The 16,218-nt window shown below is 37.1% G+C and overlaps 1 protein-coding gene across 1 annotated transcript in view; it reads left to right on the forward strand.

The window, feature by feature from the left end:
• Nucleotides 1-1,168: 1,168 nt before the first annotated feature.
• Nucleotides 1,169-16,218, forward strand: part of LOC306854551 (serine/threonine-protein kinase SIK2-like) — a 44,375-nt gene continuing 29,325 nt past the window's right edge. The window contains exons 1-4 of the mRNA XM_079392676.1: nt 1,169-1,599; nt 4,418-4,534; nt 9,693-9,756; nt 15,473-15,634. Of these exons, the coding sequence (XP_079248802.1) occupies nt 1,462-1,599; nt 4,418-4,534; nt 9,693-9,756; nt 15,473-15,634 (481 nt within the window). The 5' untranslated portion in view covers nt 1,169-1,461. The remainder of the gene's footprint in view (nt 1,600-4,417; nt 4,535-9,692; nt 9,757-15,472; nt 15,635-16,218) is intronic.

Below are 16,218 nucleotides of genomic sequence, written 5' to 3' on the forward strand. Positions count from 1 at the left end.
GTAATTGAGCAAATATGTGCCACACCTGCTTTGATGTCTACAGGGTTGGGTTGCAAACTCTTGATTTAGATGTCAAAATGTGATTATTTAAAGCTGGGGTTTTCATACTGGTGTCCAGAGACCTTCAGGAGGCAGCAAGGGGTTCCTGGAAGTGTTTAGAGAGAGAGAGAGAAAAAAGATACATTAAATTTAAATAAGTAAATTATTTAAATAAAGACAAATACAGTCAAACCAAAATTTATCTTCAACTTTTCTCACATTATTAGAGTTTATTCGCTATATATATATATAATATGTGTCAGAACAAATTCATTGATAATGCCACCCTTCTGTCTCACAAATGGCTGTCAGCTACTAAATTTAAGTACACAATTAGATAATACCAATTTAGGTCAACTAATTACCAAGCAATGCTTAGTAATTTTGTTCAGTCTGCGGTGTAAAAAGTTAGCATTAGCAATTAAAGAAGAAAAATAACACTTAAGCAAAACATGTTCGGTCAAAGTGTCTTATTAATTTCACTGGTAGTCCACTGTATGAAGATTTTTTGGATATAATGTGTCACAGTTTACTTTATTTTGCTATCCTCACTTACGTAAATGAACTATAGTGTCCTGCACCCACTACTAAAAACATATCAAAAATGATATCTGGTGTCTGAATAATTTTGGGTTTGACTGTATATGAATGCATCTAACAGTACAGTAGCCTACTGTAATAATGTAACTTATCGGAAAATAAATATTTGTCATAGTATAAATTAATGGGGTCTTTACGCAGAAAAACTAAACATGTGCGATGATGTTTCCTCGTACGAGTATTGTCATATAAAAGATTGAAACCCCCAACACTTCTACTTGCTTTTAAGAGACTATAAAGCCGGAAAACACAGCGTACCGCCTTCAAACAGCGAGCTCTCATTCCTCGACTGAAGTACGCGAGAGACTTTATCAAAGTTTACACACACACACACACACACACACACACACACACACACACACACACACACACACACACACACACAACCAGCGCTCGAGCAAACACAGCGACTCTCTGGCCGTTGACGTAAGAGGTGGGTCTGGTCGTCTTGGAAACGGGCTGGCACTGTAGTGTGGAAGCGCTTCGAAGCCCCGCCCCTTGTACAAGTACCCCCATAGGCTCTGACGTCAATGCACGTCAACCAGAGAACATGATGCCTCCTGCAAATCAACTCGTGTACTCTCGCAAACACAGCTGAAATATTAGAGCTCTATTGTATTAAAGGAGGTGGCGTGACACATCGCCGCGCTCCTAAACGCTCCCCTGCTTCTTCTGCTGAGACTGGAGCGGACCGTCAGCGAGCACCCTAGCCGGCACGCTGGCATTTTCTACACGTTTTAGCCTCTGCCGACCTCGTTATCTTGAGGCTCAAGTGGCAGGTCTCTATCTTCTCGCCCCAAACCCTAGTGCTTCACTAACAGCATGGTCATGGCTGACTGTCACCAAAAGCCAGTGCTCAGGGGTCCCGTCCGAGTGGGCTTCTACGACATCGAGCGGACTCTTGGAAAGGGGAATTTCGCTGTTGTAAAACTGGCAAGACATCGTATAACCAAGACAGAGGTGAGTTGAGAATATATCAGCTGCTCAGCCCTCTAACTAACCCTTGTGCACTGCACAGAAAACTACGAGATAGTTTTACTCACACTGGCTTGATTGTATCTTACTGTTGTTGATCGGCTACTAGTTATGTGACAACTTAGTATCTTTGGGTAACAAACAACCTGTTTGTCTGAAGGGGTGTCACGTTTTTTTTAAGGAGCCACCTGGATTAGATTTTTAGGAACGTTTTATAACTTCAAATCATGGCGGAATTTTTGTGTTTTGAATATTTTTATGTTGTCAAAATGCACAATACTTAAATGTTTAATTGAAATCTGTTTTTTTATATTATTGGAAAATAAAATCATCAAGCCAATATCTAGATATATGAAATGTTAATAAAAAATAAAAAAAATCAAGAATTAGTTTGTAATATCAGAGGCATTTTTGTTGCTTGAGTTGTATTTTTTGTTCATGGTCTGAAGTATGTTGACTTTTTAAATGGTTTTTATGTTTATAAACATTTGTTTTCAAAATTTATGTAAAACATTTAAATTAAAATCCGTGTTCTTATTATAAAATAGCATCATTATCAGACCTGTATAATCTGTAAAAAATAAAAATCATTTTTAATACCTGAGGCATTTTTGTCACTTTCAGTTGCATTTTAGTTCAGTTCAGACTCTGGTCCCGGAGTATGTTGACTACAATTAGCTGAAGCCCTTGTGCAGCTTTGCATGCACTGATAAACGCACGTCCAGCAGACTAACGCCTCAATGGAAATATGCAGAGTATTCCAAAAGTGCAGGGTGTCCAAAACTAGTTGTCAAAGAAAGACAAAGGCTGTGTACAGTGGCAAGAAATGAATCTGGTTTAGTGCCCTTTAAATGTGTGCCATGCTGTTGTGCAGTGGTTGCATAAGCATAGGGTGATTTTGTGATAATGGATGTCGTCTCATCACAAAACATGAGCAGATGATAGTCTCGCATTCCTTGCAAAGAAACCCTGCTGAGCACTGATTGCATGACACAAGGTTACCGCGGTCACTAAAAATGTCATAAACTATTTAAAAATATAGTTACACTCAGCTCTAAAATGTTTGGGCTTTGTGAATGCGATCCACATTAAATGATTTCTACAAATCCAAGTTATTGACCTTGGTGACATTGTTTTGCTTTGCAGTAAAATTTTGGTTTGGGGTGTTAAAACAGTAGGTGCGAGCTGTAATTTACGCTTGGTCAGAGTGCTTCTGTGTTTTTTTTTTTTTTTTCAGACTGTCTGCAGATGTAGAGTTTAGCATTGGAGCACTGTGTGGAATTATGATATTTAACAGGGTTATGTTGTACACTGTTGATGCATCTCTGCAGTGGCTGCCTCGCGGCTTCATTTCTGTGTGGACGACACTGTCTCAGCTTCCCATCAGTCTCCTGTGTTTGTGATTTCTCTGTTCTTCCTCTGAACTGTCTTCAGAATACACAAGCTCTTGTAGCATGGGTTCTGCTTTGTGTATCGCCTGCATTGTTCATGATTTCAACGGACAGTTGGAGCACTGTTACTGCCAATGAGAATGACTAATCACATTCGCATATGACAGCTGATTCATAGTGATGTGCTCTAATGTTTTCAGTCAGTTACCGTTATGCTTTCCAGGGGTCGACAACAAGGCTGGCCTGGGGTCAGTGTGAGACAGTTTCAGGCCAATAGACAGAACTGTCACTTGTCAAGTACATTGTCTTTCATGCGTTGATCATGCAAATGTTTTTATGCCTTTCAAATATAAACATCTGGATGTGAAAAAAAAAAAAGATTGTTGTTGCAAAATCTGTTGATTTTGATGTCACCTAGATGCTGCCTTGGCAAAAATAAATGATGTTTTGTTAAAATTGCGTGAGAACAAATCTTTAAAGAGTCAGTTACAATTAATATAAACCACTCAGAATGTGTGTGTGTATATATGTATATGCCTTTGAGTCATTTTGCATACATTTGAATTTATTATTTATTTTTAGATTTTTAATATATTATGTTTTGAAACTTTTTCTAGAAGAGAGAATTATTTCTTTTTTTTTTTCTTTTTTTCATTATATTATGTTATTTTTCTGCTAGCCTGGATTTTTGCAATTCTTACCAATAGTTTCACTGGGCCCACATTATTATTAACGTTTTTTAAAAACGTGTTGGAAAAATATATAAATTGTGGTAGTGAAAATGTTGGCAGACAGGGTAACTGACTTGACCAGCAGAAAAAAAAAAATCATTATTGTTGATCAAGATTGACTGATATTTTTTTCAAGATGTCTTTAAAAATATTTTTTATTCTATTATACTATGACGGTTCCTCATACTAACAGTATAGGAAGTAAGCTGAAGCACCAAAGTGTTGTGAATCTTCATAACATAAATGTTTTGTATAACTGTAACGATATAGAACAAAGGTCAAAGTCTTAACTGTGGAATCTGTTCTGTTTTTTCCGCTTCTGTGTACTTCCCTGAAGATTATTATTATACAGTTAAAAGGGGGATTAAGGTATGAGTGGTTATGAAATGGTAAATTACTCCTGTTCTTCTCCATTTGTCTGGCAAATGATGAAAAGCCTGTGGGAAAATGATAAGATAATTTGGATCATTAGCCTACTTCAGTAGTTAAGCTGTTAACCAGACACTCAGGTGCGTATTAGCTTTGCTCACGTGTATTTTGCCTTTGATTGGTGCTGGGGCTTGTAAAGACTGGATCGACTTTCACTGCAGACAGCAATAAGACTAATGGATTTCACTGAGTAGCTCGAGTCATTAGGCTCCGTGCCAATGAAAGTGTGTCTCTGTGCCCTTCGTTCAACAGGTGGCTATTAAGATCATCGACAAGACTCAGCTGGATGCTGTGAACCTGGAGAAGATCTATCGTGAAGTACAGATCATGAAAATGCTGGACCATCCGCACATCATTAAACTGTACCAGGTAATGCCTGCCCAGGCCATTTCCTACCAGTATTGTTGGCTCTTATATGATAAATTGCTTGTGGTGCTTCTCGTTTTTAAGTTGATTTGGATTAAAGCATATGCTAAATGACTAAATGTAAAACAAACAACAACCCTATTTAAAAAACATAGTGAGGTTTTAAGAGGGATGTACAAGTGTGGAATTTCTGGACCGATAACTGAGAATCTACAGCTTGTTGTGGCTGGTACAATGACTGATTTAGAGTTGCAAGTGTTTGCTAGCTTTGTTTTTATTTTCAATACTCTGCATTTTAAAATCAACTTCTAAAGGTCTGTTCAGTATCCTAGCCTATAACATGACACGATTTGTGGTGCTTCTAATTAAGTCATAAAAAGCAGTTGCAAATGTTGTACAAAATAAATATCACCACTACTCATCTTTGCACCAATAAAACATGCACAACTTTGTTTTTCTACCAAATTATATGTGATATCTAATTATTATATTAATATTTAACTTGCATTGGAAAGGTTTTCGTGAGATCTCGGCAAAAATCTCACGATTTATTCCAAAACATGATGCATGATGGTATACACTAAGCCTCGAATAGTGCTCCGGAGCAGTATTCAAGATAGTGTGGATTTAGTGTGTGTTAAGAGCACTGCGCTTTGGTGTTTTTAAGATCTGGGACAGTCTTGCGTGCTTACTTCCTGTCGTGCGCACGCGCTTTCAAGTGGCAAAGACCGCAAGTGTGGGTATTTGGACAAGGCAACAGTGGAAAATGGGTTTAGACATCTGTGTGTGGTAGCGTTGACCCAGGACTTGTTCTTGCATTAATACACACCAAACAAAATGGAATGAAACAGACACTCATAGTGTAGGATGCTGGAAAAAAAACAGCAAGAGGCACGACAAACAAAGAAAGTCCATCTGAAATGTGTAAACACAGCTCGATTATTAAATAATAGCAGTGGCAGAACATGTCATATACAAATGTGGCTTTTTTTATAGCGTTTTCACTCAATGATAACTTTTAAAAAGTCTTTCAGGATCACACATAAATTGACAATGAGACATAAGATTGTAAGGTTGGGTCTTTTAAAAGAACAATAGTACAAGCAAATGCAGTGTAACAATTTATTAGCTGTAGTTCCAATGTCTGTATCGATAAGTTAATATTCCCAGTAAATATGATATGATACACCATGCAGACCATTTTACCAGGCATCAAGCTTTTCACAGTAAACTTTCAAATGAACACATTAAAGTTGTCCAGCTAGGAAAAAAGCCTTTTTTTAAAGTAGAGATCATTCACACTTTGTAGTCAAAGTCACAAAAACACTTAGAAGATGAGATAACTTCTCCCCCAGTGTGACTTCACTGCAGCATTATGTAAGACTTTAGGTCACTTTGGTTTTTGGGAATGGGAATAGCGCTTCCTTATTATACAACTTAGCGGCACCAGTCCAAGCCCTTGCCGTGTAATCATAGTGTATCATTATTTCCAACGGTTACTCCATTCAAACGGCATGGGTCAATTAGTCATTTCCTTTCAGGCCTCATAAACAGAGGGCAGCTCTGCAGGCCCTGCCATCTCATCTCTAACCCCCGGTTTTCCTCTGCCCCATCTGCCACGGCTCAGGGTCCTAACACCAAGCAGCTGCTCCGCACACGCACTCTCGTGTACATGTAATGCAGCAGTCCAACAGTCCATAATTACTGTGGTGATCTGCCTCTACAGGTGCATCTAAAAAAATTAAAATATCGTGAAAAGGTTCATTTTTTTTGTTAACATTTCAAAAAGTGAAACTTTAAAATTTTCTAGATTCATTGCATGTAAAGTAAAACATTTCAAACGTTTCTTTGTTTTAATTTTGATGATTAGACCTTACAGCTCATGAAAGTCAAAACTCCAGTATCTCAAAATATTAGAATATTTCCTACATCAATCAAAAAAAGGATTTGCAAAACAGAAGAGTTCAAGTTCTTTAAAGTATGTTCATTTCTGCACTCAATACTTGGTCGGGGCTCCTTTAGCACAAAATCCAGCATCAGTAAGGTGTGTCATGGAAGCAATCAGCCTGTGGCACTGCTGAGGCACTATTGAGCCTTCAGCTCGTCTGTATTGTTGGATCGACTGTTTCTCATTTTTCTCTTGAAAATATCCCATAGATTCCATATAGGGTTCAGGTCAGGCATGTTGGCTGGCCAATCAAGCACTGTAATATCATGGTCAGCAAACCACTTGGAAGTGGTTTTGGCACTGTGGGCAGGTGCTAAAGACCTGCTGGAAAAGGAAATCAGCATCTCCATAAAGCTTGTCAGCCGAAGGAGGCATTAAGTGCTGCAAAATCTCCTGGTAGACGGCTGCATTGACTCTGGACTTGATAAAACACAGTGGACCAACACCAGCAGATGTCACGGCACCCCAAATCATCTCTGACTTTCTAAACTTCACACTGGACTTCAAGCAGCTTGGGTTCTGTGCCTCTCCACTCTTCCTCCAGACTCCAGACCTTGATTTCCAAATGAAATGCAAAATTTACTTTTATCTGAAAAGAGGACTTTGGACCACTGAGCAAAAGTCCAGATCTTTTTCTCTTTAGCCCAGGTAAGACGCTTCTGACGTTGTCTCTGGTTCAGAAGTGGCTTGGTAGCCTTTTTCCTGAAGACGTCTGAGCGTGGTGACTCTTGATGCAGTGACTCCAGCTTCAGTCCACTCCTTGTGAAGCTCTCCCAAGTGTTTGAATCAGCTTTGCTTGACAGTATTCTCAAGCTTGCGGTCATCCCTGATGCTTGTGCACCTTTTCCTACCCAAATTCTTCCTTTCAGTCAACTTTGCATTTAATATGCTTTGATACAGCACTCTGTGAACAGCCACACCTTTCAGTAATGACCCTCTGTTACTATACTCTCTTTGTGGAGGGAGTCAATGATTGTCTTCTGGACCATTGCCAAGTCAGCAGTCTTCCCCATTATTGTGGTTTCAAAGAACAAGAGATACCTGGAATTTATACTGTATGGATGGTCATTAATATTATTGAAACTCAACTGTAAATATTCTATTTTTGACTTTCATGAGCTGTAAGGTCTAATCATCAAAATTAAAACCAAAAAACTTTTGAAATGTTTTACTTTACATGTAATGAATCTAGAAAAAACTTTTTCACGATATTCCAATTTTTTTTAGATGCACCTGTATTCAAACATCATCACCAGCATTACATGTCAGCTTTTTCTTTGGTCACATGTTTCAAGCACATTATAATCATTCTTTATGAAGCATGAATATATTAAAGAGTTTGTTCACCCAAAAATGAAAATTCTGTCATTAATTACTCACCCTCATGTTGTTCCAAGCCTGTAAGACCTTCGTTCATCTTCGGAACACAAATTAAGATATTTTTGATGAAATCTGAGAGCTCTCAGACCCTCCATAGACAGCAAGGATACTACCACGATCAAGGCACAGAAACTTAGCAAGGACATCGATAAAATAGTAAATGTGACATCAGTGGTTCAACCGTAAATTTACAAAGGAGCGAGAATGCAAAGAAAACAATAATAACATAATTTATTCAACAATTCTTGCCCCAGAACGTAATCAATGTAACCACTGTATATAAAATCATACACATACACCCAGTGTTGTCGTAATGCATAATTTACAAGTCGCGCAAGTTTTTTTTTTTTTTTTTTTTTTTTTTTTTTTTTTTTTTTTTTACAAGTAACGCAAGTTATATAATCAGATTACTTTTTTTCAAGTAACTAGTAAAGCAATGCATTGCTTTTAAATTAAAAACAAAATATCTTAAGTTTTTTAAATTAATACATTTTTTAAATAAATAACGAAAGTTACTTTGTTTTCCAGTTTATGGAAATGACAACTCTCCTGTCCCATATTAAAAGTAAATGGGAGTGAGGTGCAGAGGCACTTCCTTTAGCCTGTGGCTTATTAATTTCACTTTTGGTTTGAAAGGGCCAAAAATGTTGGGTTTTTTGTTATCAAAAACAAATAAGCTAGCCTATCCCAGGTAAGAACTCTCATTGCTTTCCATAAAAAGTAACCAAGTAAACAATTAGTTATCTTTTATTGAGTAACACAATATTGTAATGCATTACTTTTAAAATTAATACTGCATACACTCACACAAACTTGAATATTTTATTTTTCTAGGTTGTAAATAAAACACATTTTATTGGAGTATGTTTTACAAGAAAATATTATGTTTAATTAAGTTCTTGTGTACAAAGTGTTAAGTTTTTGTTAGTGTTTGAGAATTACTAGCAGTTGTTTCTACACTAAATTATTTGCAGTATATTAGAATAGGCATATTACGTAATTTCAAATTGATTAATAGTCCTATTTTGTTGATAGTTATCTTTGGCAACAGCATGACCCATCCCTTGGTGTAATGTGACTAACCACTGCTGGTGTGTCACATAACAGACAGCCTAGTTTAGTATCAACTATTCACATGAGATAATTTGAGTTATTTCCAGTTATTTGCTTATTTGGCAGCTGAATGGGATAAGAAGTGCTTTGTGATCATTGTGTTCTGAACAGCTCTGAGATCACATCTTCCATCAAAACATGTTTCTGGAAAGGAGAATTAGTTTAGGAGTTTAAAAGAGGATTCATATTCTGGCCTAGCTGCTGATTTTATTAGTCCACTCTGTAATGCCTTTAAATGGCAAGAGCAGAAAAACCCCTACAAGTTGAGCCCAGATAAGGCTGATTTCCACAAAAGCCTCTCTAGGCCGATGTATCAGTAAAACAAACTGACTCTATAAATGGCCGACAGTAGTGTTTATGTGGGACTCTGTGAATGTTTCTGAATTCTAAAATGCCGCTTCTCTTCACTACATTTAGGTCTATTCATCTTTTTGTTTTCTTTGGCTAATTCTGGAGTCCTCCCACACATTGCTGGCTCTGACACTGCACTGTGAATCGAGTCTACGAGTAAACCAGCATCCCACTCTGATTCATGTGTGTTTCATTATAATACTGTGAACTCAATGGGATACTTCAGATTTCAGCTGAATGTAGCAGTCATTTTATCACTCAATCCACTTTTTGTTCTCGCTTTGAGGTTCATGTGCATTTTGGATCTATGCATGCTATCAAAGACAGAGGATATTACCCATAACGCATTATTTTTTCATCCTCACTCAGGTCATGGAGACCAAGAATATGCTGTACCTTGTGACAGAATACGCCAAGAATGGGGAAATCTTTGGTAAGTGGTACCATTTACAATGATGCGATGCAAATTTTGGTACCTGATATGAAATGTATTGCATGATGAATAATTTTTATTATAAAAGCTTGCAACCCATAATACTCACAGAGCCTAAATATCTATACATCTATACATAATTGATGAGCGTTGTATTCAGGTTAGCAAAGTCTTACATGAGATGATTTACAGAATTCACAGGATGTACAATTTGGGTGTCTTTTTTTTTTCATAAAAGCTGACTATATATTTGGATGTTATTGTTCTTGCTCTTGTTGTTGATTCACAATGATATGATGCCTTGCTTATGCTGTCTGGCAGCCATATCTACCTCTTTTATCAATTTCACTATACATTTATCCTGATTCCATATCACTCACACGGAGAAAGTGTGTATTCAGACTAACATCTTGGTTTCAGATGATAGTGACAAAGGTCAGGCTGAAATTAGCTCAGGCGAGACAAACACAATCTGTGTGAATAAACATCATAGTCACAAGCAACAAATGTGTCAGCGATGATGATCATATTCTGACGGCTCAGCTGTCTGTCTTTCCGTTGCTTTGGAGTTCTGTTCTGTCTGACACACAAGCTCGAACCTAAGAGCAAAATTGAAGGTCAAAGAAAATTAAAGGAATAGTTCATGCAAAAAAATTTATTCTGTCATCATTTACTCCTACTCTTGTTATTCAAAGCCTGAGTGACTTACTTTCTTCCATTGAATACAAAGGGGAAAAAAATATTATAGTACCAGTACTGGTCACCTGTTTCAGTTAGAGTGAATGGGGACGGAAGTTTTAAAGGGATAGTTCATTAATTACTCACCCTCATGTTGTTCCAAACCCGTAAGAACTTTGTTCATCTTCGGAACACAAATTAAGATATTTTTGATGAAATCCGAGAGCGTTCTGATCCTGTTTAGACAGCAACACAACTGAAAAGATAAGGCCAAGAAAGGTAGTAAGGATATAGTTAAACTGGTCCATGTGGCATCAGTGGTTCAACCATAATGTTATGAAGCTACACGAATACTTTTTGTGTGCAAAGAAAACAAAAGTAATGACTTTATTCAAAGGCTTCTTCTCTTCTGGGTCAGTCTCCGACACCATTCACAAGAGTACCACGACACATGGACTGTTTTAACAATGTCTTTACTACCTTTCTGGGTCATAAGTGTTTCAGTTTCGTTGTTGTCTATACAGGGTCAGAAAGCTCTTGGATTTCATCTAAAATATCTTAATTTGTGTTCCAAAGATTAATGAAGACCTTATGGGTTTGGAATGACATGAGGGTGGGTTATTAATTTTCAGAATTTTCATTTTTGGGAGAACTATCCCTTTTATGCATCAAAAAGCCCCACAATAACAGTTCATTTGAAAACATTTGCTCAAAAATGTAGGTCCTTATTCACTCTTCCATTTAGTTTTTCCCACAAAACTATTGTATGACTTGTATGGAATATTGGGGAACAATTCCTATGGATTGTTTTAATGAAATTGTATAATGGATTTTTTTCACTGTAGCCATTCACTTGTATTACAGTATATGGAAAAAATATATTCTGGTGGTATATTCACACAGAGAAGAGTCAGACAGGTTTGCAACAACATGGACGTTAAGAATCAGAATTTTCATGTTTAGGTGAACTATCCCTTTAAAAATCACTTTTTGAAGGTGAAAGTGGTGTAAACGTAGACTACATCACTTCCAGTAACTGATCTCTTTGACTTTGTAGCAGCAGCTGCTGTGCACCACCTGTGAAAACTCACATAATCATCACACATTATTATTACATAACAGTGTGTCTGTTTCACAGTACACGGCAATGTGATATGCTACCAAGAAATTGTTCCTACCCTGGGGAGTCAATTTATTATTTTTTTTAAAGAATTTTAATGTGTTTGAAGGGAAATTCTGTATAAAGCCTATAGATAGAGTAGCCCTGCCCACAGTGAAATACTATTGGTCCAAAACTGTATTGGCTTTAATTGGCTCTTGTTCTGCATTGTGTAACATTTTGGCTTGTAACATTGCAGACAGACAAATTACTTAACACTGTTTTGTTTCGGATGTATTTGTTGAATTTTTGGTAAACGTATTTGTCACGCGTATTCTGTTTGGCCAGCCACCTATCAGCACGCTCATACTGGTAAAGTGTTTTATTGCTAAACAATAAAACAGACAATTAGCGTGATTCTTTTACAATCTCGTGGTTGCGGTGTACTTTGTGCGGACACCATGACCCTGGTGTTGGATGTGACAACAGCCTCTCTGTTTTAAAAGAGATATAAAGAGGGATGTCGTGGCTGGGGCAAACCAAATTACTTGTTCCCACCCAAGTGTACTATGGGGTAAGATAACAGCCAAAGGTCCCATAGAGACTTGAAATGAGGTTGCCGAGGTCAAAAAAAAAAAACGAATAAAATGATCTGTCGACATAGCATAATTAAAACATACATGACAGTTTTTGTTGAGATTACCACATAATTACTTTCTTGTAGTACAGAGAGGGCATGCTGTCCAGCTATTGAGATTCTCTGTTGCACAATATGATTATGCAACTTATTTACAGCATGTGCCATCGCTATCAAGACTAAAAGTCTCCAGATAATCAAAAATTAAGAAAGATACTTTTTGGAACCATTAAGAGCAAGTGGTGTAAGCTGCTTGCATTACACTGAATCTAAGCTATCCTAACGTAACACAGGCACTCACTTCCATCAGATAATCTTCACAGGGATAAAAGAGAGAGAAGAGAGAGCTAGAGCAGCTTTTGGGGCTGTGAAGTGCTGGGTTCCGTCCCCCGTGGTGGAGCTTAGCAGCCCAGAAGCCCACCATGAGAGCCTGTCTGCTCCACCAGCACCGCAGAGTAGAGCCGAAGCATTAGAGGGACCTGGAAACTGGGTCAACTTCGAATAAGTAGGAGCTGCAGAACGCACAGGCAAAGCAGGAGAGAGAGGGAAAGCTAAGGGACATTGATTTGAATTTTGTAAGTGGAGGGGAGAAATGTAGGCCATGCATATTTTAGAAAAATTCAGAGCTGGAGAAAAGGTTCTTTTTGAACATGTCAGCTAATCAGTCTTGACACCCGTGTCTGCCCTCAGCCTCTTGATCCCTGCCTTTTACCCTCAGGCTCTATTAGTCTGTCAATTTTAGGTCTGAGCATTAGTAATGGTAGTATAGGAAAACTCATCATTCCTGTCTAGATCATTTATGATTCACTGGAAAGAGCATGCATGTGTTTGAAGACCAGATGAAATGTATTCTGTATGTTGGAAATAGTTTTGTTTATTTGTTTATGTGTGCAAGAATCCACTAGCAGAAAATTACCACTCTCTAAAAAATGCTTGGTTAAATATGAACAAACCCAGCGATTGATTTTATTTTTTTTCAACCAACAGTTGGGTTAAATGTTTAACCCAACCTTCTGTGCAGTAACCCAACCGCTGGGTTTGTCCATATTTAACCCAGTATTTTTTAAAGTGCAAATTTATCTTATCGTGAACATTTGGCTGGCATTATGCAAATATTTCCACATCGTGACGTAGACATGTTGGGGTGTGTTTGAATGAGCCGTTTTAGGGGGGCGTGGACGAGTCTTAACTTTTATAAAGAATATCTCTTTGGTTTGAGACTTTAGTCTTTGCAACTTTAGGGATATTATCCATGCACAATCAGCTTGTAACACTCCAAGGAGAACTTGAAATCTCATCATATGACCCCTTTAATGTTGGTGGAGCACTTAAAATACAATTTTTTTTTTTTTTTTTTTTTTTTTACCAGTTTTTTGTAAATGGCAATACTGCTACAAGGTTCAGCTAGTTCATGCTTTAAAACCCAAGCCCTGCAGTAAAATGCACCTTGCTGAGAAGAGGAAATGCTTTTTCTCCTCTCGCATGCCTGTTTAAGGCAGTTAGTCAGTCCATGCGACTATAGTGTGACTGCCGCTCTGGTTTGTAAGGGTCAGTTGAGACTCAACTTGAGAGCAACTCGGTTGTACTACTTATAAAGTAGAAGCAACTGAAATCATGCATAACAAGTGCATTTTAGAGGTCTGATGGACCTGGTATGCTGACACCAGAATGATATGTTGTTCTGTTGGCCAAAGTCCACAGTCTGTGATTTAGTGAGGGTGATTACAGCCGGTTGAGTGGTATAAAGCAGAGTGTATGAACATCTTATCTCAAAGTAGGTTCCTGCTGGCCATTTGACACAAATACGAGACATTCCTATGTCAGGTGTGTTTTTTGATTAGCAGCGTAGTCTTAAATTTTTGCATCTGTTGCATCTGGTATCTAATTGGTGAGCTCAATGAATTCTACATTTGGCATTATTGTAAAATTGTTATTATTGTAGTATTATTTAAAAAAAATATATAGATAGATAGATAGATAGATAGATAGATAGATAGATATCTCAGAATATCTTTATTGCCAGGTATGTTTGCACATACAAGGAATTTGTTTTAGTGACAGTAGCTCCACAGTGCGACAGAATGACAGGACAGGACACAGATAATAATAATAATAATAATAATTAAAAAAATTAAATAAAAATAATAATGTACAAATATACAAAATGGACACTATGCAAAATAGCACAAACACAATATACAAAATAGACAATTCAGTATGTACAGGTATGTTAGGTGCAAATTTGCAATGTAACAATAAGTATGTGTGTTAAATAAAAAGTGTGATAGTGTTGTGTGTTTCATGTTTATTGTTAAGAGTTAAATGTTCATGAGATGGATTGCCTGAGGGAAGAAACTGTTTCTGTGTCTGGTCGTTCTGGTGCTCAGAGCTCTGTAGCATCGACCGATTTTAATAATACTACAATATTAATATGTGTCTGTATATATATACTGAATATAATATAAAATAATTTATTTATTTTTTATATATTTTCTATAGTACAGTGCAGTCTCTCTGCAAAATTTTGTTGCCAAAATCAATAATTTCTGTAATTACTACAATATTATTTAAAAAATTAAATGTATGATGAAAAGTTCCCCTGTAGATTTTGCACATTTACAAATAACGTGAATTTGCCAACGAAATTTTTTTTGTTTGAAAGTGACTTCTGAGCTGTGCTTCATACATTTCTAAACTATTGACAAGCAATAATGCCTTTATTGTCTGTGAAATTTCTCTGAAGCTACACTAATGTGACTGCACCTTAAGTCTAGGTTATCCATAGTAATTCTGCTATCACAAATTGCTGTCTGTTTTTGAAAATTGTTTTTGATGTTTGAAAAACAGCTTATGTAGAGAATGGCGCCTTAAACACACTGCCATGTACCCACAGTTGCTCTGCCAACCCACCTCAATGTAGTCCCAAGGCGAGTATGGAATGGAATGTGTGAGGACTGTAGGTTTGGCTACAGGCCGAGGGCCAGGGACTGACCCAGTACTCTAGGGTGTGGTGACCACATGATTACACCATCTGGGGGATGTTTACCCCACTCACACACCACAGAGCCTCCTTATTGTGGCTCATCAAACTCTGCCACTAGCCACACCACACCGCCAGAGCCTTTCCCGGTACAACGTGTGGTTATGGTTTTCAACTTTTTTTTTTTTTTTTTTTTTTTGTCCAGTACCATTTTATTATGACCCATTTTACACAATATTACCCATGCAAAATGTTTCATTGATTCATGTCTGTGCTTTATGTATTTGTGATGTTTAATTAACCTCATTTCATCTTTATTTAGACTACCTGGCCAAGCATGGACGGTTGAGCGAACCAGAGGCACGACGCAAGTTCTGGCAAATTCTGTCTGCTGTTGAGTACTGCCACAATCGAAACATCGTTCACCGGGACTTGAAGGCGGAGAATCTGCTGCTAGATGGACACATGTACATCAAGATTGCTGGTAAAAGGCTGTCACGGTTACATTTATCTAAAATTTTGATACATTGCTAGTCTTTGGTACATTGGTATTGATATTGAATTGTTGTAAAATATAAAACAGCTCTTTTATATTATTTCATATGTTACATAAAATTTTATTATTTATACTATATTACTTTTAACATATACACATTTATCCAGTTTGATATTATATAATATATAATTCATAGGTATAACAATACGTTTTTTATTATATATAATACAATAAATACACAATTAAATAGGTTTATATGTTTATTTTACTTATGCTTTTTATTTATGCAGTTGGGTAAATGCACAAATAAAAAGCATAAATAAAAACAACTTGTTTGTGTGTTTGCTTTTATCAACACTGAAGTGAAGACTCTGGATTGTAATGTAAAATATCATTCAAGTTTGTAGCACCTATATACACAAAACTGAGCTGATAGTTGGAGTCAGAATGGTTTGGAATTTCCCTTGCCTTAGAAGATTTTCACCTTCATTTTTGCGATTTCGCCATAGTTAATTAAAGGGTGTGCTGGGCAATTTATTAATCAAAGCTGTACCGCTCAGGATGATGACTCA

The sequence above is a fragment of the Barbus barbus genome, assembly GCF_936440315.1.
Source record: "Barbus barbus genome assembly, chromosome: 34".
Taxonomy (NCBI): Eukaryota; Metazoa; Chordata; class Actinopteri; order Cypriniformes; family Cyprinidae; genus Barbus; species Barbus barbus.